Consider the following 21,218-nt stretch of genomic DNA (forward strand, 5'->3'; position numbering starts at 1 on the left):
TCAGTGGTCAAAGGGCCCCCATTGTGTTGCAAAATTACAATTTAAATTTTGAGTTTTTTAAATGACATAATTTAAATGCATCATGTAATGCAGCTTATGGTACATTCAGGCATCATTTTTCAATCCTTCCACCAACCACATTAACAAATGGGGACATTGCATCATGCAACAAATAATTGAGCATGATTAGCTTCTGACATTGTGAATCATGCAGTAGTCCCCTGCCAGTGCGAGTTCTAACACTACTTCTTAAAGAAAAAAAATCATCTGGGTTCTTTGAAATAAATATACGTCTCTATCAATTATGCAAGTACAGTTTTAACAGTGGCGCTAAAATCTATAAAGTCGTGCTTTGTGTTCCACATCTGCCAGCTTTTTGGACGATATATTCAGCAGGAAGCAGTTTGGAGTCTGAATTGAACTGCAGTCATTGATATTTTGCCTTCTCTATTATGCACATAGAATCTTTTCATTATAAGGAAAAGAAAGACTTACATGGGTCAAATATTTATGTGAAAACTTAGAAGTGATGCGTGTTTCCTACAGTAAGTAAATCAGTTGTTGCTGCCATGCCTTGAGAAGTGATGGACAGATGGAGCAGCTATTAAATTACAACACGTGCTTTATTGGTCTATTGAGACTTTATTAAAAAGTGGAATTAAAAGAAACTTAGTTTGAACGAATCTCTGCTTGCTTAAAAAAAAACTTTGCTCAGGTTTTCAGACAGCGATACATGGTGCAGAAATTATTAAATAAACTTTAGGGGTAATTTTATGAATTCATGCTCCCCGAAGGTGGAACTTTGCCCACCGGGAATGCATACCAGCCCTTATGCCAGCATAAATTCAGAGGTCAAAGAGAACTTAGATGCAGAGGTCTGCGAACCCTGCAGGATTTTCTGTCTGAGAGTTCGTATTCGTAAAATTACCCTTTTCATTTCTGTTTTGTTGTATAAGGTTGAGAAAACTGGTACTTACTATGCTGTATAAATCATGGTGATGCTTGTATGTTTTTTAATTTAAAACTGTAGCTCACTTTTGCAATAACTATTCAACAGATGGTGCTTTGGCGGAGTGGGTTTGTTTGCTAATACACTGCACTGCAAAGCAGACAGGCAACGGTTTCACACTTAATAAATTCACAATCTTGGCTGGGTTGTTGGGAGAGGAGTACTGAGCAGAATTCAGGCTCTCCTTCAAGGCAATACTCTCATACACCAGGGAACAGGTCATATGTCTGTCCTCTCAGCTAGTGGTGCGTAGCATGGGGGGAGGAGGGGAGCTGAATTGGACCTAAAAGAGGCAAATTTTAATAATTTTGCATGTTACTGTATTATATTAAGTATGCCTCTTATCAATCTTCATTGGTTGCACCAAACTGTCACTGTAATTTTTTTCAATTTGGAATATTTATTTTGAAATAATTGAAGGAGCATGCAATAATTTAGTTAAAGCAGGCAGCTGTAAAGATTGACCATCTTTATCCAGAAAAATGTAACTGTGTAGCTGTGGGACAGAATGTGTGAATAAAACTATTAGAGCCTTTTGGAAAGGCTAAATATATTAAGACAGTGTGTGGAATGAAGCAAAAATGGAATGAATTTATGAGAGTTCTGATTTTTTTGGATCTGACATCCATGAAAACCCATCAGCATGTATGAGTTTTCCAAACCAAGCTACTGAGAAATACACGCAGATAGACTTCCTGTTTTCCCTCTATGGAGTGTACACAATATGACCACACCCACTTAAGTCCAGAGAGCTAGCTATAGGTTAGCAAGAGCCAAGGCTTGGGGATCCCCAAGTTCGTTCAGGGATGTATCTAGAGTGTAATCTGTTGAAACAACACAGCTGTTATGCCTACTGCCCTATTATTAGCTAAGTAATACAGCGTGGAATCCACTTCTTCCCAGCAAACTTGTTCATTTAAGTCATTCTGTTTGCAAATCACTAAATATTATGCTCTCTCCAGATGCCAAGGATACTCTTGCAGGTTTGTTGGAGAGCTCTGGATTTGTCAGTCATTGGCCCTAACCGTAAAGTAACCTTTTTGGTCATGACTAATGACCAATTTTAGCCAATTGAAAGTTCTTTGATGACCATTTTACTGTAATGATCTGTCTGGTATCAGTTTATGTAGGCTGGTGAGAAGGAAGAATCATAGAAAGGATGCAGCACGGAAGGAGGTCATTTGGCCCATCAAGTCCGTGCCAGCTCTATGCAAGTGCAATCCAGCTAGTCCCACTCCCCCGCTCTATCCCCATAGTCCTGCAATTTTTTTCCTTTCAAGTACTTATCCAGTTCCCTTTTGAAAGCTATGATTGAATTTGCCTCCATCACCCTCTTTGGCTGTATATTCGAGATCCTAACCAGTCGCTGTGTAAAAAAGTTTTTCCTCATGTCACTTTTGGTTCCTTTGCCAATCACCTTAAATCTATATCCTCTGGTTCTTGACCGTTCCACCAATGGGAACAGTTTCTCACCATCTATTCTGTCTAAACCCTTCATGATTTTAAATACCTCTATCAAATCTTCTCTCAATCTTTTCTGTTCCAAGGAGAACAACCCCAGCTTCTCCAATCTATCCATGTAACTAAAGTCCATCGTCCCTGGAATTACTCTAGTAAATCTTTTCTGCGTCCTCTCTAAGTTCTTCACATCTTTCCTAAAGTGTGGTGCCCAAAACTGGACACAATACTCCAGTTGTGGTCGAACCAGTGTTTTATAAAGGTTCATCATGACTTCCTTGCTTTTGTACCCTATGCCTCCATTTATAAAGCCCAATATCCCGTGTGCTTTTTTAACCACTTTCTCACCTGCCCTTCCACGTTCAACGATTTGTGCACATACACCCCCAGATCTCTCTGTTCCTGTATCCCTTTTAGAATTGTGCCCTCTAGTTTATATTGCCTCTCCTCATTCTTCCTACCGAAATGTATCACTTTGCGTTAAATTTCATCTGCCACGTGTTCACCCATTCCACCAGCCTGTCTGTGTCCCCTTGAAGTCTATCACTATCCTCCTCATTGTTCACTACCCTTCCAAGTTTGTGTCATCTGCAAATTTGGAAATTGTGCCCCGTACACCCAAATCCAGAGCCCAACAATGCAAGTGAATTAATTTTGATCAGTGGAAATTGCCTGAAAATGAGATCAATACATGAAGCTCATGAACCTACATTATGGGCTCGATTTTACAATGGTGGCGGGTTGGCGGGGGGGGGGGGGGGGGGGGCGGGGTGTGAAGGCACGCATGGCAAACCCGCATGAACAAAACTTACCGTTTCCGACGCGATCGCACGGGTTTCGCGCCTGGCAGCTAGCCTGATTGACAGGCTAGAAAGCGAGAGAGCATGACGTCATCCGGCGCTGGAATGGAAGACCTGGGGAGGGGGAGAGGGGAAGATTGGGAGAGGGGAGGGGGAAGATCGGGAGAGGGGAGGGGGAAGATCGGGAGGGGAGCGGGGAAGATCGGGAAGGGAGGGTACATCGGGGGGGGTGAAGAGGGGGACATCGGGGGAAGATCGGGGGGGTGAAGAGGGGGACACGGAGCGGGAGACTTTGGACATTGGAACAGGTTTTAAAGGTAGGTTCATTTAGTGTTTTCACTTCCTTCCATGATTTTTTATTTAATTTATTTAGTTTCTTTTTGCCTGATCCGGCCCTTCACACCTGGTTTCACCAGGCGTGAATCAGAATCGGTGGACAAGCCGCCCACAGGTAAAGCCTTAAGTACCTCAATGAGGTACATTTGGCTCTTTAACTGTCATCCCGCCGACTTTAATTGCCGGCGGGACTTCAGTTTTAGGGTCGCCCGCGCGCACACAGGTGGGTCCCTGGGAAACTCGGAAATCGGTGAGTTGGAGCCGGCTTACGAACCCGAATGAGATTTTTGGAGTCCCCCCCGCCCCCAATGCACCCCGAATTTACCCCTAAAATCACCCCCTATATAACACTGGCTACTTTGTAAATATCCTATTCGGACTGAAAGATCTAAAAAACCTAGATAATAGGTCACATTTGAGATCAAAGACTCAACTATTGAACTGTCCTTCAAGCTATCAAACTGTCCTATCACATGCATCTCAGATCAAAATAGTTACATTAAATAGGACAAGTAAAGTTCATTGAGCATAGTTCCGCCATGGGCGCCAGCCGGAAGTTGCACCCGAAGCTGCATACATTTTGCCAATGTCAAGTTATACCCAGGTATCTTCCTAATCTCATTAATATATGCCCGAATTTAAATGGGGATAAATGGGCATAAATTGGGGCCCAAGGAAAGGCCGAACCCAGACCATGGTGGAGTTTTAACGCCCAAGAACTGGTGGTTTGGAGTTGAGTGAGAGATGAAAATACTAGTTTTCGTGACCGCAACCCACTTCTGGGTTTATCGTGAGCGTGTTTGGATGCGCGCCCGCAGTCGAATTGCGGAAGTTGCATCCCCAGTTACTGCCGGCAAGCGGGTCGTCAGCAAAGCAATTAATGTCATTGAGATAGCTGAGGTAGGTTTATTTTAATTAACTTTGAAACAGATTCCAATTTAACGTCTCCAGCACGGGTTCCCGGGACTTCTGAATCTCGTCGGTGAGAAGGAGGCGAGATTCAGCCACAGTTAATTTGGGTTTTTAAATCTGTGATTGCCCCATCTGAATACATTACATAGAATTACATAGATTTACATAAAGCACAGAAACAGGCTGTTCGGCCCAACTGGTCCCTGCCGGTGTTTGTGCTCCACGTGAGCCACCTCCCACCCTTCTACATCTAACCCCATCAACATATCCTTCTATTCCTTTCTCCCTCATGTGTTTATCTAGCTTCCCCTTAAATGCATCTATGCTAGTCACCTCAGCTACTCCTTGAGTTCCACATTCTAACCACTCTCTGGGTAAAGAAGTTTCTCCTGAATTCCGTATTGGATTTATTAGTGACTATCTTATATTTATGGCCCCTAGTTTTGGTCTCCCCTGCAAGTGGAAGCATTTTCTCTATGTCAACCCTATCAAACCCTTTCATAATCTTAAAGACCTCTATCAGATCACTCTTCAGTCTTCTCTTTTCTAGAGAAAAGAGCCCCAGCCTGCTCAATCTTTTCTGATAGGTATAACCTCTCAGTTCTGGTATCATCCTAGTAAATCTTGTTTGCACCTTCTCCAGTGCCTCTATATCTTTTTTATAATATGGAGACCAAAACTGTTCACAGTGCTCCAAATATGGTCTAACCAAGGTTCTATACAGGTTTTACATAACTTCCCTGCTTTTCAATTCTATCCCTCTAGAAATGAACCCCAGTGCTTGGTTTGCTTTTTTATGGCCTTATTAACCTGTGTCGCTACTTTTAGTGATTTATGTACCTGAACCCCCAGATCCCACTGCTCCTCTAGCACATTTAGACTCTTATTTTCCAAGGATTTTGTGGCCTCCTTATTCTTCCTTCCAAAATGTACCACCTCACACTTATCTATATTGAAATTCATTTGCCAATTACATGCCCATTCTGCAAGTTTATTAATATCTTCCTGTATTTTGTCACAGTCCTCCTCAGTATTAACTATACCCCCCAATTTGGTGTCATCTGCAAATTTTGAAATTGTACTTCCAATTCCCGAGTCCAAATCGTTTATGTAAATGGTGAACAACAGTGGTCCCAGCACCGATCCTTGTGGAACACCACTTCCCATCTTTTGCCAGTCTGAGCAACTACCTTTAACCTCTGCTCTCTGTTTTCTGTTTTGTAGCCAGCTTGCTATCCATTCTGCTACTTGTCGTCTGACTCCAAATAAAAGGTCAGTTATTAGAACTGGTCTCTCAGTTCTCTCAAGCAAATTGGCTGAGACTTTTTGTGCTGAGACAGCTTCAGCAAAACTTTTGAACCTTTCAAACCGACAAGATCAGGATGGGGGGTGGGGTGGGGGGGGCGGTTGCAATGGATGTATTCCAGAGGATATCTGAGGAGGAGGAAAATGACCATCCACAGCAGCCACTTTGTGCTGGGTTGGGATCTGCAGGTACACAAGAGAGAGGTGCACAACAAAGATCTGGAGAACAGCAGAGAGAAGAGCTGAGTGGAGAACAGCAGAGAGGGGAGTAACAGAGAGGCCGAGGTCGCAGGAGGCACTACCCACGTGAGAGGGTATACAGGCAGAGGCTGAGCTTACTGGACCTCTCTGAGGATCAGTGCCTAAGCAGGCTGAGATTGAGTCGGCAGATGGTCACAGATATCTGCAGCCTCCTTGAAGAAGAACTGCTCCCTGTTGGACCTGGTGGCCAGGCATTGCCCATCACATTAAAAGTAATCACTGTCCTCAATTTCTTTGCCTCTGGCTCCTTCCAGTGCACCGTCGGTGACATCTCTAGGGTGTGTCCGTCATCTGCACATAAGTGTATAAGGCAGGGTGGGTTATTTGCCAGGGCGTCCACTTATGTGAACATTCCCTGTGACGACAGTAGCCAGAATGAGCGTGTAGTCAGTTTCGCCTTTCTGGCTGGCTTCCCACGGGTGCACTCATGTGGCAATCCGAGGTACACACACGTGTCAATCCGAGGACCACCACATGAGCCAGGAGTCTTCATCAACCGAAAGGGCGTTCACTCCATCAATGCACAACTGGTGTGCAACCACAAGAAGAGATTTCTACAGATGTGTGCCAGATTCCCTGACAGCTGTGGTGATTAGGGGTTACGGGGAGCGGGCAGGAAATTGGACATGAATTTAAATTTGAGGTTAGGATCAGATCAGCCATGATCTTATTGAATGGCGGAGCAGGCTCGAGGGGCCGATTGGCCTACTCCTGCTCCTATTTCTTATGTTCTTATGATGCGGTTTATACTGTGTCCGTCCAACATTCCAGACCTCTTCCAAACAGGAGACAGACTTAAGGGCTGGCTCGTTGGAGACAAGGGATACTCCTTGAAAATTTGACTCATGACATCTGGGAGAAACCCCACCAATGAGGCACAAGAGCGATACAACCAGAGCCACACAACCACTGGGTGTGTCATTGAGAAAGGCATCGGCATTTTGAAGATGCGTTTCAGGTGCCTGGAGAGATCTGGAGGTGCCCTACAATACTCGCCAGCGAGGGTCTCCAGAATCATCGTGGTGTGCTGCGTACTGCACAACATAGTGCAGCAGAGAGGTTTAGAGGTGGAGAAGAATGAAGGTGCTTATCAATCATCCTGTGATGGTGACGACAATGAAGAAGAGGAAGAGGAGGAGGACGAGGAGAAGGTGGAATATGAAGATTGAGCACCCATGGCCAGACCAGCCATACACATTGTTGCCTGGTATGCCAGGGATGCCCTTATCTCTCAAAGGTTCACTTAATAAAAGTGGCAAAAGCAAGATATTGAAAGACTCAGGCCGGCTGCCACAACCAGCACCCGCTCCCCCCACCCCACTTTTGCACAAAACAGTCCTTCAACCACACATACACGCATTGCACATCCATCCAATGGGTACCATCATATATTGGCATTCATCATGAAGCCTCAGCAGAGGTAGTGACAGGCTGCTCAGATTCCTGCCCTGACTGCTGAGATGCTTTCAGCCTACGACCTCTGGGTTTTGGAGCCCGCGAGGGTCCCGCCAAAGACTGCACCTGTGCAGGGGCAGCCTCAGCCATCGGGAGAGGAGGCAGCATTTTAGGTACTGGTTGAAGGGGGGGTAACGGGTGGGACGTGGGAGCACTTTGAGTGGAGTTCCCACTTCCATGTCCCCTTTCGCCATCCCCTTTCCCGGGCCAGGCCCACATCACTCACACCACTCTGCTGGAGAGCAGCTTGATGCACGTCTGTGAAACGTTGTAAGATCACGGATAAGGTATCTGTCATCCTGTTTAAGGCGGCAGACATGCTGGCTTCTGAAGTCTGCACGGCTGTGGTCATGGCCTGCATAGACTCATTTGAAAGTTGTGCTTGAAGCTCCATGGAGGTGGTCACTCTCTCTATGGCAGACATTCTCGCAATTACCTGTGACATCAATCCGTTCATGTTGAAGTTGGACTCCTCCATCCTCTGTGCTTTTATGGAGAGTGTGTGTGGCACATCTGCCAGTACCTTGCAAAGATGCAGCTGTACCTCAATCATTCTCATTCTCAATGATGGTCCCTGGTGTTCAGCATCTGTGTCCAGCCAAACAGAGCTTGGAGAGGAGTGCGCGCTCCGAATCGGATTCTCCACAGCTGCCCCTGCCACCGGTGTCTACTCGTGCTCACTTGTGAGTTGTGAATCACCAGGCGACAACCCAACCAACTGGCTAACAGGACCCACCAAAATGCTAGTATTTGCGCTGATGCCTGGCTGTATGTCCTGTGACACTGCACCCTCAGAAGGAATAAGCTCCTGTAAGGAATCGTTGTCATGAATCTCCGATGATTGTTGTTGTACGCGTGAAGACCCAGGAAGATAAAAGAAAGCGATATGAATTAGTCTTTGGCAAAGTAACAATCTTGGCAATCACGATACTCAGTCTTCTCATAGTGCGGTCAGTTACTGATGAAATAAAGTCATCATGTGTGTGAAAGATGTTTAAGTTCTTTCACCAGGCATCTGCGGGTTCCCAGTCTCTCCGTCTCAGATTGAGAGGGATGCAGATGTGCCACTTATCTCCATGGCCTCCTCCTCTGCATCTGTCAGCTGCACTATTTGTGGCGGGCCACTCCAGTCCTCTCCCTCTCCCTTGCATTTTACACTCTCGTCTCCTACAAGGGGAAAAAGAACAGACCCGTGAGTGACTGAAGGTGACATATTCACCCAATGGATGCAGTGCATTGGGTGAGCGTGAATATGAGTCAGATGGATCACAGTGCGTAAGGATTGGGGTGAGTGGCAGTGGTGGGTGGATAAATGGGGAGGTGAGGAAGTGCATATAAAGTGAAGGATGGGTGCTGCTTAAACTTAAGTGGGTGTGAGGAGTGATGTGATGGAGTACACTTGGCAAATCAGAGTGAGGGGTGGGGGGTGTTGTACACCACGGGTTTTGGGTGAATCTGCAACTGTGCTCACTTTTCCTGATCTGGTTAGGTCATTAAACTGCTTCCTGCATTGCAGCCAAGACCTGGGCACCGTGCTTCTGCTGATCACCTCTTCAGCCACCTCCAGCCACACCTTCTTGGTGGCCGAACCAGGTTTCTTTCTCCCATCGCTGGGGTAAATTATTTCCCTCCTGGTCCTCGCTGCACCCAGCAGTACATCAGGGGAAGCATCTGTGAACCTGAGTGCTGGCCTTGCTCTCTTTATTTCCTCCTTTCTCCTCCAAAATCCATTTTTGCATTGGCTCTTTAAATAGTGGACTTCAGATTGCGTTATGCAGGTGCTCATTACGACCGCTGCACAGCTTGGAGACGTGAAACTCGGAAGCAAAAATAATTGGCTTCAATTAAGTTGCAAACACAGATTCCGACGTGCTCACTTCACTTATGGATTTACCGCGTAAAAATCTACCCACCCGCTCTCTTCCCGGCTCCAGGTAAAAATCATGCCCCATATATTTCCTCTGAGTCTTAAAATGAAAAGTTTCAATTCATTTAAGCATCATTCATGCACATTAGATACAGCATGTTTAGGAACTTGCAATCGGGGTAGCTTTTCAATTTTAAAGGTGACTTATACTCTGCCATAAAAATCCATTCAAAAAAACAGAAAATACAGAGCAGGCCTCAGTGAAGATAATTTTTTAAAAACACTCAAAAAATTGCAATTAAAAGACCAGAAAAATGATTTACTTTCGTGCTGCGCCTGAAAATCTGGTCGCAATGTTAAGTGACCCCCACCCCCACCCCGAATAAGTGCAATTGAAGGATACTCGCATTTGAGAGTCGAGGGCGTGGGCTGAGATTCATTTGAACAGAGAGCTTGATGGACAGCCGTAAAAGATCAAGGAGACTCATGTGTATTGTGATTATGTGGGTAACTCACCCAAACTTCCATGATTTTTTAAGCCGCCTAATTTGTTTGCGCCCAGATTACAGGTGTCTTTGGGCGCAAATGAGGAGGAACCTCTAGGCCAGTGTGTTTAAGAACCACTGCTCAGAGAAAGCAACATTATTTTCTGCTGACTGGGTTAATAATGAGGAGGTGGGATCCTGAGACCCTGTTTTTGTGCCTGTAACCAGTTATTACATTAAAGATGAGGGGATTATGAGTCCCTGTTTTTGTACCTGTAACTAGTTACTAGATAATTAAATAGGCTTTAAACAACTTATGTAAATCTCGAATAATTACATTTTTGAATTCCAGATTTTTAAATCTTATGTGATAATTCTGAGAGCATACCCTATGGCTGTATTTATATATTATGGATCTAAGGAACAGAACCAAAACTAACGTAACATTACCTCATTTAGATCTTTTAGTTAACTTGTTGAAATAATAGATTGAATCCAGCAATTGTAGGTCAACATAATGATCATATTTGCTTGAATCAGTCTTTTGATGTTTCTCATAAGAACGATATTTGATCCTAATTCCACTGAAAGTGACCAAGGACCAAAGCATTTACTGAAGATCGTATAGTATATATAACTTTTTATGAATCTAAACATGTCACCTTCTCATATTAGTTCTAAGTAATATAATGCCATTGTGAAATTAATAAATTAACCTCAGCACCACAAGGTTTATATTAAACAAATGTAAAGAATGTGTTTCCAATCATATATTGAATTTATCCACTCTGGATTGCTTTGTATGGGAGATTACATCAAAGAATTGAATTTGCAATAAGCTGTACCCAATAACTTAACAGATTTTATAGTTAAATAAGCCTGAATATTTGCTTTTCATAGTGGTTGTTATTGTGTGATTACATTTTCCAGGAATTGGCTGTTGTATCAGGTATCATTCAGATAGTTTACCATACAAGGTCCTGTATATTACTACCATTATCCCCTATGTCATTGATATTGCTTTCAACTCAAAGTAGCACAAAAATACCAGTGCTTAAACACTACCATAATTTTTCGGATGAGACGTTAAACCGAGGCCCCGTCTGCCCTCTCAGGTGGACGTAAAAGATCCCATGGCACTATTTCAATGAAGAGCAGGGGAGTTATCCCCAATGTCCTGGCTAATATTTATCCCTCAACCAACATCACTAAAAAAACAGATTATCTGGTCATTATCACATTGGTGTTTGTGGGACTGTGCTGTGCACAAATTGGCTGCCGTGTTTCCTACATTATAACAGTGACTACACTTCAAAAGTACTTCATTGGCTGTAAAGCACTTTAGGACGTCCTAAGGTCATATATAAATGCAAGTCTTTCAAGTCTTTTCGTTTTACTTTAAGCACAAGATGATAGCACTACCTCCTCCTGACAGGCGCAAGCTAAACCTCGGTACCTCACCCACATGGCTATTCTTCATGTGTAAGCTGAGACAATGAGTGGGTGTTCTACTGTGGAGTATATCACAGCTGAGTCTGAGCCCAATCCTGTCCTTAACTGATATCCTCACATGCAGACTTTCTAGCAGAGGTGACAGGTTATCAGTCAGGAATGGGAGCCTGGCTAATCTTTCCTCTCCCTAAACAAGGGCACTGAGGCCAATTGGAACACCCCACCCACCACGTTAGCTGAGATCAGCTATCTCAGTACAAACTGGGAATTAGTCAGAGAGTGGTGAGAATATGGACTGCTACCACATGGAGTGGTTGAGGCGAATAACATAGATGCATTTAAGGGGAAGCTTGATAAGTACATGAGGGAGAAAGGAATAGAAGGATATGTTGATAGGGTGAGATGAAGTAAATAGAGAAAGAGGAGGCTTGTTTGCGACATAAACACTGGCATAGGCTGAAATTCTATATGATTCTATGTAATGGGAACTGAATCTGGGACATGCTGTCCTGTGTGACTTTAACTGCTTGGCCCTCAAGAAGCTCAGATGTTTTTGGTGGGTGGTGGGGGGGGATGTTTTTTCTGTATTCATCAAGGTGAGGGTTGTTAGCACAAGAACACAGAACATTTCGCACCCAGTGCCAGCACCAAATATTCCCAGCATAGATATACCATGAAAAATCAAAAGGAAAAACTGAAAAAGCCGGCAATCTAAAGCAAAAACAGAAAATGCTGGAAATGCACAAGTCATTATGGATCTGTGGAGAGTAAAGTCCGGTTCCAACATTTTGGACATGCATCCTTTATCAGACTGAAGGCTGAGATTAAGAATGAAAAAATAGACAAAGAAAGGAGGAGGAGGGAACCAACTCCAGAGAGGGAGTTAATGTGTTAAATGACTTGCAAACTGCTAAATAGAAAATAGTTGGGTGATGTAAAAGATAATCAATGAGATAATGCAGACATAAAGAAAAGGACAAAAGAATGTGCAAGTAGTGTGTGTGGGAGAGGGGAGGAAGCAGGAAAGGCCCATACATAACAAACCATGAGAAATAAAGCAACAAGACAGAAAAAAAATATGCAAGTGCAGTAGGTATGAAATTCGAATGGAAATGCAAATGAAACACATTGGATCCGACATTTGTGAGGAGAGAAAAAGAACAGATCCATACCATGGGCTCAGACCACTCTCTGTCCTTTGTTCAGATGAGGGGTCATTGACCCAAATGTCAACCTGGCTTCCCACTCCCACTCTGAAACTGGATGGCCCTCCTCACAATACAAGTGATTTGAAAGCCACTTTCAGTCTACTAGAACCGATATAACATTTCCAGCTTCCATCCTTATAGCCTCTATATTGAGATTTACAAGTAGTGCCCGTTGATGATGAACTAAAAACATTTTTATGCTATGGACGTGCATATACTTGGAACTAGTTTGACATCACCCCAAACCCATTTTACATTGGATGCTTTTAATCTATAATAAGTCCAATTCCCAGATTTGAAAGGACAGCTCGCCCACTACACCATTAGGTCCCTTTTCATAATTTAATAGTTTGAAATAAAATAGTGAGCATTTTGGATTTGATGTGTGAGGCTTGAATTTCATATTTTAAGTTATAATGATGATTCTGATAGCATTCCCTGAAGAAATGCCATAAGTGTCATGTGGCAGTTCTATTAGGTTAATTGATAACATTTTAATCAGAACTTGCTTCTTTAACTGGGCTGTAAACCCAAATTCATACCCATTGTATGGTGTCTTAATTAATGTTGTATTCAGATCATGGTCAGAAGTGTGATACATTAAATAATTTGCTGTTTTTGTTTCCATTTTCAGTGAAAATGTGTTCATTATACAATAGAATACCACACAAATTGAATGTGGACAGTTGTAGAGGTTGTGGGGTTACCCTCACATGCTTCATAGCCCCTGACGCAAGAATAGAGTTCCTAAGAGCAGGCAAGCTGTCTGCCTTCTGAATGAGGAATGTTGTGTAAACTCGAGCTCATCCAAAACTCTGCGGCCCAAATCCTAACTTGCATCAAGTCCCGTTCACCCATCACCCCTGTACTCACTGGCCTACATTGGCTCCCAGTCCAGCAACACCTCGATTTAAAAATTCTTATCCTTGTTTTCAGCTCCCTCCATGGCCTCGCCCCTCCCTATCCCTGTCACCTATTCCAACCCTCCAAGATCTCTGTGCTCCTCCAATCCTGGCCTCACGTACATCCCCGATTTTCATTGCTCCACCATTGGTGGCCATGCCTTCAGTTGCCCAGGCCTTAAGCTCTGGAATTCCCTTCCTAAACCTCTCCAGCTCTCTACCTCTCTACCTCTCTTTCCTCCTTTAAGGCTCTCCAAGACTTGGCCCGGTGTCGAATTTTGTTTGATAACACTCCTGTGAAGCACCTTGAGTCATTTTACTACGTTAAAGGCGCTATATAAATGCAAGTTGTTGTTGTTGAGGGTTAGCCTAAAAGGCAGTGAGAAAATAAGAAAGCAGAAGAGAGGTTAGGCTCGGAGAGTTTAAAATTATCTAAATGGGTACAACCCTCACATGTCACAAGATGACCTTATCAGCTCAAACCATGTTAAACTTTAACATCTTTTAACTTTGACGTAAGATTGTTCATAAATATATTTTTCTATCATATTTCAAGATTCTGTATTGCACATCACTCCACTTAAAAACAATCCAGGTAATCAAACCTTTCACTTAAATACACATTTTTAAATTTCTTTATAACATGAAAAAAAATCTCATAGTATGGAAAAATTCCAGGTACATGCAGTCCAGTCATCAATACCTAAGTGTCAACTCAGTTGGTGGCACTAACACCTCTAAGTTAGGAGGTTGGGTGTTCAAGCCCACTATGGACTTGAGCACATAAATTAGGCTGACACCAAGGTGCATTACTTTGGGAGTGCTGCATTATCAGTGTTGTCATCTTTCCAATGAGATATTAAACTGAGACCTAATCTGCCTGCTCAGGTGAATATAAGAGATCACATGGCATTTTGTTTTGAAAAAGACCAGGATATTCTCCCCAAGTAATTCCTTAGTTGCAAAGTGCTTTGGGACATCCTGAGGGTGTGACAAGGGACTATATAAATGCTAGTTCTTTTTTCAACACTGAATCAATCAAGCAATTCCTACCGTAAGGAGTTTTGGTCTCCTTACCTAAGGAAGGATATACTTGCCTTAGAGGGGGTGCAGTGAAGGTTCACTAGATTGATTCCTGGGATAAGAGTGTTGTCCTGTCAGGAGAGATTGAATAGAATGAGCCTATACTGTCTGGAGTTTAGAAGAATGAGAGGTGATCTCATTGAAACACATAGGCTTCTGAGAGGGCTTGATAGGGTTGATGCTGGGAGGCTGTTTTCCCTGGCTGGAGAGCCTAGAACTAGGGGGCATATCTCAGGATAAGGGGTTGGCCACTTAGGACAGAGATGAGGAAAAATCTTTGGCATTCTCTACCCCGGGGGCTGTGGATGCTCAGTCGTTGAGTATAGTCAAGACTGAGATCGAAGGATATTTGGACACTAAGGGAATCAAGGTATTTGGAGATAGGGTGGGAAAGTGGAGTTGAGGTAGAAGATCAGCCATGATCTTATTGAATGGCGGAGCAGGCTCGAGGTACCGTACGGTCTACTACTACTATTTCATATGTAATGGCCAAGCAACAACTTCAAATGTGTTGTGATTGGCTCTCTACATGCTGCCCAGCTCATCAGATTTTTTTTGAGCAATGTGTCTGACCTCATTTTTGGCACAAGGTTGAGTGAGAAAATGAGTGAAAAACTAAAAGACCTGAGTATGGCACAGTATAAAAAATGAATATAAACATAACATGTCAATGCGAGGTAACTACAAGACACTATATATATGCGAGGATGTCTTTCGTTACAAATTTGAGTCTTTAGGAAATGGCCGTAATGAATATCACTTTACACTCCTAATAATCATAATTGCAATTTAATTCTGATTTATGTTACCAATTCTCAGGTAACTATAATTTATAAGAGCAGACTGTACTGAGCCACAAGTACATACACTCACATTTAGATGAGAGATATTTTATCCCTACAATTTTTATGTTGTTTTCGCCCTCTACTTATAGGAGATTTTACATTTCCAGGGTGCCATTGACTGCAGGCACGATACTCTTATCATCTACAGCACTTTTTATTAATACATGACCTGATATTGAGAAATCCAGTCATACCACAAACCCAGTTTTGTGGGTCTCACCAGCAAGCGTTGGGTCGCCACACAAAAGTAAAAGCACAGAGCTGAATTCCCTCCCTTTTAGCAACATGAATTGTAGGTCTTGGCTTTGATTTGGAGCATCAGAAGAGAAAAGTAAATAGGGGCGAGCTCCATTCGACTGCAGTTCCCCAAAGAGCATCTCTATGACATAAAAGCACCATAATCACTGTATAATCACACCAAGAGAACGGATAGGTGACCAGGAGATGCCCCCCTTCTACCCTAATGGAACGGTCAGTTTTAATGAGGGTGTCAGAGCAGGCTGAAGTTGGATGTTCCTGTGCATTTGCAGTCTGACCCATAAGCTACTCAGGAAAGTGATGGGCACAATAAACTCACTACATAGTTTTTCTTTTGTAATTTTAAGTGAAACCTGCCAAAAAAAGTGACCACTCAAATATTTTTTAGTATTTTAATTTATGATTTTTTTTTGCATGAATGTTAGTATTGATCAAGGTGAGGGATTTTATTATTGCAAGTAGGAATACTTTCCATGTTAGACATTTCAGCATCAAACAGTCTAGGATCAAATATAAGGGCTGATTTTATGAAATCTCAATCCCAGCAGCTGAGGCTTCCCACCAGATGTGCTATTTTGTAAAACAGTTCTATCGTGTCAAGAATTATGTACCTTGGCCTTTCACTTAGCTTATGCAATAAACAAATATGTAAATTAAGTGGAATAATCTGTAAAACACACTGGAGTAGAATTTCCACTGGGGTCTCCCAATCTCCTGCCATAACTTCGGCAGAAACTCCAAAGAAACGGCATAAACGGCCGTTGGAAGATCTCCTGCAGAAAATCTACCCCAGTATTTAGCACAGATAAAAATCGAGGCAGTACGACAGACTATAGAGATGGGTACAAAATGTGTCATCACTGTAGCACACTGGAGCTAAAAAAACTACTTTAATTCAACAAAATACAAGTGTCAAAGTAAACAGAAATATAAATCTATATCTGGATTGAACTGTCTGTTAAGTTGGATTTGCTCATCAAGGGAGAACCTTTTCCCACTCAACATCCCATTTGAATCAAACAGCTACAAAAATTATGATTAACTTTTATGTATCTTTTGTTCTATTTGTCCCCATTGATTTTTTAAAATATGCCCAGTGGAAAATTCTGATATATTCATAAGATCTAGCTTGTATGAATTACTGTACTTAATGGTGTAATGCTGGTAAACCAATGTAGCCATTTATACAGATATCTCAACAATTTTATCATTCCAGCTGTGTGATATCAGTAGCATTATTGATATTGTAATCAGCAGCAATAATCACTATGTTGCTGCAGGTGGCTAGAGCAGCTATATGGTGTCACATACATCTTTGGGCTGTAATCCTTCATTTACTGAGCACTCATTCTCAGTCTGCCACTATAGAGAAGCAGTGTATTCCTGACAATGCAGGAAAACATGAAGGAATAGTCTTCGTCAGGCATCTCTCACACACTGCCAGAAGCTGCTTTCTAAGTGGCACTAGGGAGATCTGAATCAGCTGATAGGTTAGATAGTAAGATCAGAAAATAAAGCAAGGAAGAAAATAAGAGAAGTATTGATTAGACAGAAGAATTAACCACAGATCGGTGTAACTGTGTGATTTTAAAATGGATTTCCAGCAGTGAGACTCTCTGAGTAAGTGGTCATTGGTTTGAGATATATTTTGCAGTAATGTTTAGCATTAAGTGTAGGTGAGTTTTCTGAAATCCATTAGAGTACAATGGATTTCAGAAAACTCACCTACAAGTGGGCAGTGTCACATGATTTTATGTGAAATTTTCACTGGAATAACTGAATATTTGGTACAAAATAGGAACATGGAATAGTTTAGGTTGTTAAGATTATGAAAGAGCCCACAAATGCTTATAGACCAGTTGTGTATTTCCAGCATTTCTGTTTTTATTTTAGTGTAAAGTATCAGATGGATTTAGCAAACAAAAAATAAATCGTAACTTGTGGTAGATCATGATGCTCTAGTTTAGGTCAGTTAGAAAAAGAAAGGAATAGTTTAGATCAGAGCTGAAATTCTCTACTTCTCTTTTTTAACATGGTAAAACCAATGATTTGTTAACAATCTGTCATCTTTACACAGGACATGGACAAAGTTCAAGAATCTGTGAAACAAGGAGCTTCAATCATCGACTCATTAATAAAACAGCGATGCCCTGCTCTAATTGGACAGCTCTTTGTGGTATGACAGCAGTCACTAACTGGACTTCTTCGGTCACAGATGTTTTGACGTCTTAATCCTGACTGAAGGAACATACTGCCCTCTGATGATGACAATGACAAACTACAAGTATTCTCTCTCAATTTTCTATCAAGAGATAATCAAGACATGAAATCCAGTTTAGAACAGCAAAGTACTCTTGAAATCCAGTACCTGGAGTTACCAAGATCAACAATATCAAAGTCTACTTAATTGTTATTGTCCATGTTGCTCTTAAAGAGAGAGTCTGATCATTGGTGTCCCATTATCTTTATCATCTTTTCTTTCATCTTAACATCTTTGATATTTATATTTTCTAATTTAGTTGAAACAATTATTTCTAATGTTATACTGGTTTCCATTGAGCACAGTAGGTTTATCATTTGACTGAATATAGGAACTAACTTTCGATTCTTGCTCACACAGCTAACCCTAATAAGTAAAAGTTACATTTTCTGATTTGCACTGCTGTATTTGTGGCTCTTGATGTAAGAGCTGGGTGTTAAGTAACAAATTCTAACTGTGGTATGCCTGACCTGAGAATGCTGTTGAACGTGACACTGGGCACTTGAAATAGGAAAGTGTGCCCGTTCCCGGTTCCCTATCTTTATGAGCACAAAACGTACAAAAGAAATGCTGCTCCATAACTTCAAAAAACAGTTTCTTCCCATCAGCTATATCAAATTACTTGGAATACAGCCAAAGAGTGCATTATATTAATGGGGTACAGAAACCTGGGGAGAAGTTCATACAGGAGACCTGTCATTTTGATTTGAAGTATTGTGAGTTTTTTTTAAATAATTGGCTAGTAACTACTCCTCCACAAGATTACAGTAAGGTATTTTAAAGATATTTACCAGGGGCAGGAAGGTTTTTTTTTTACTTTTAAAATTGCTTTTCTAATTAGAGAATTAAAAGCAGTTGGAAAATAAAATTACAATAATTTAAATTAAAAACTTCTCAGTGACTGATTTCCACCAGTATTAACAATGTCTGCATTTTACTCTCTGTCAATTGACAGAGGAAAACAGTCTCAAATGTCATGTTTAGCACTGGATCTGAAGCTGTATTCTGGTGACTGCATTTAAACTTGCTGCCTCCTGGTTTATGCATTGTTTGTATTGCTGTTCAGATATATTGCAGCACAAGGCACAAAGTAATTACTGCTCACTTTCCCATTCTGCTGTCGTCCTAGCGCTGTTTCACCCGAGCTGACACTACTGCCCTTTCTGCCACTGCTGAACTCATTCGGACATGATACATGTATGTACACCCCTGTCCAGAATTTTTCTGTTTGTTTTATTTTCATTTGATTTTTGCACACCAGTACCAAAAAGGACAAGTGCAGGCAGCGAAAGAGCCAGCACGAGATGCTGAAAGTAGAACAAGGACTGGATGAAAGAGTCAGGAAGAAATACAAGGAGCGACGGTAAAGACTGGAGAAATAAGTAGGAAGAGATCCAGAGAGCAGGGGCAGGAACCAAGGAAAAGGTCCAGAAAGAGATCCAGAAAGTGGGCAAGAACCAATGGGGGCAAAAAACAGAAATGGGAAGATCCAAATAAAAGAGGTAAGAAGAGATCCAATGAGGCAACAGTCTGGGGAAAGCACTGGGAGTGATCCAGGAATGTGGAAAGACCAAAGACAAAGAAGAGTCTTGAAGTGATCCAAAGAGTAGGGCAGATGAAAGAAAAGAGCTGGAATTACTGTAATTATTATCTGTACTAGGCTTTTACAGCTCTATCTGGATTGTAAACATATAAGTGTTTGGATGTAACTTCTTTCTTTGATTTACTGATTTATTTTTGGTACAAGATAAAAGAAAATACCAGGATTCAGTATTAGTACAGTACTATAATAAAGATGGTATCAGAAAAGAGAGAACCGATGGCAACACTTACAAGGCACTCAAACTAACATTACCCCCATGCCCACATCCCCTCCTTGTTTCATCTACAAGCTTCAACTTTTACACAACATCCAGTAGATTAAAAATCCTAAATATTATTAACATTCTCTGCTAACACCTTTCAAAAAACCTGACACTGCCCCCCAAAAAAGCTGACAGACCAGAAACAACCCTAAATCCATTTTATTGCAGAAGAAAAAAAGCCAGGCGGTGAATTTCTGTTGGGATTCTCCCACTTTTCCACCTTAACATCGGCAGAAGAGCCCCAGAAACCCCAGAAAACCATTGCATACTGCAATCAACGGAGAGTGAGTCCTTGGCTCAGTGGTAGCATTCCTGGGGAAGGCAACGGGGATCCACCTCAGCTATTCTTTCCTAGTAAGTGGCTCAAAAAATTCATGGGTGAGACTTGAGTTAGGGCAGAACACAACGGACAGACTGTGACTACGTGGTTTGGGGGGGAGGGGGTTGCTTGAATGTTTGCTCTCGGATGAATCTGAGCGATGGGCTTCCATCGGTGGTCTACAATCTGTTAGACTCTATTGATTACATTCCTCACATTTCTCTGCGTATGCTGCTGGCTCTCTTCGAGGACTGCACCCTGCATGTAGTCCCGAAACACACCTGATATTGGATCTTGGGCCTCATTTAAATGAGAGTGTTGAATGCATATGCATGTTGAGCGTCCCCAGGCAGCTTGCCAGCGAACAGGATTGGATTTCGGTCTGCTGCATCTCCAGCAGTGGCCCTCAGATAGGTTCTGGGAGTGAGGGGAAGTGATTGGCAAAAAGAAGGGTGATTGAGAGGGAGGGGGCAATCGGGAGAAGGAGGAATTGATTGGGAGAAGGGGGAATTGATTAGGAGGGAGGGGTGAAATCGGGAGGGGGCCGAGCAAGAGCTAGTAACGGTCTTCGGCACTGCAGCAGAGCCGGGAGGAGCACTCCTGCTCTTTCCGTCTCCACATTCATGTAAGTATCATTTAACAAACATACCTTTTTGGTGGCAGCCTCCAGTGGTGCCTTTAAGGACCGCTGATTAGGCCGCATTTAGACCGTGTTTCCTGAACGCAGCCATCCCTGGTGCTCTCCAACGGTTCCTCTCCTCTGGAAAGAGATGATGTGGAGTCTCAAGAGTTGGCAGTGACAAGCAATGATGTGCCATGCACTGAGGGAATCTAGCAGCCTGTCGGGGAAGGAGGGAAAAGGGGAAAATTGTGGTATTAGGGTATTCGATTATTGGGTTTACAGATAGAATTCTGTGCAAACTGGACCTAGCAAAATGAATGGTTTGTTGTCTCCTGGGTGCATGGGTCGAGGATCTGACGTCCTGTGTTGACAGAATGCTAGAGGGAGCAGGTGAGGCACCAATTGTTGTCGTCCATGTTGGAACAAATAACGTAGGTAGAAGTAGACCAAAGGTCCTTCATGCTAAATTTAGGGCATTAGGAAGGAAGCTAAGGGAACGACCTCAAATGTAGTATT

At 42.4% G+C, this 21,218-nt stretch overlaps 1 protein-coding gene across 1 annotated transcript in view; it reads left to right on the forward strand.

Annotated features, from left to right (window-relative positions):
* crppa (CDP-L-ribitol pyrophosphorylase A) overlaps positions 1-20,254 on the forward strand; it is a 324,300-nt gene extending 304,046 nt beyond the window's left edge. Inside the window, exon 10 of the mRNA XM_068003843.1 lies at positions 17,714-20,254. Within this exon, the coding sequence (XP_067859944.1) occupies positions 17,714-17,818 (105 nt within the window). The 3' untranslated portion in view covers positions 17,819-20,254. The remainder of the gene's footprint in view (positions 1-17,713) is intronic.
* The last annotated feature ends 964 nt before the right edge of the window (positions 20,255-21,218 follow it).

The sequence above is a fragment of the Heptranchias perlo genome, chromosome 2 (assembly GCF_035084215.1).
Source record: "Heptranchias perlo isolate sHepPer1 chromosome 2, sHepPer1.hap1, whole genome shotgun sequence".
NCBI classification, from domain to species: Eukaryota; Metazoa; Chordata; class Chondrichthyes; order Hexanchiformes; family Hexanchidae; genus Heptranchias; species Heptranchias perlo.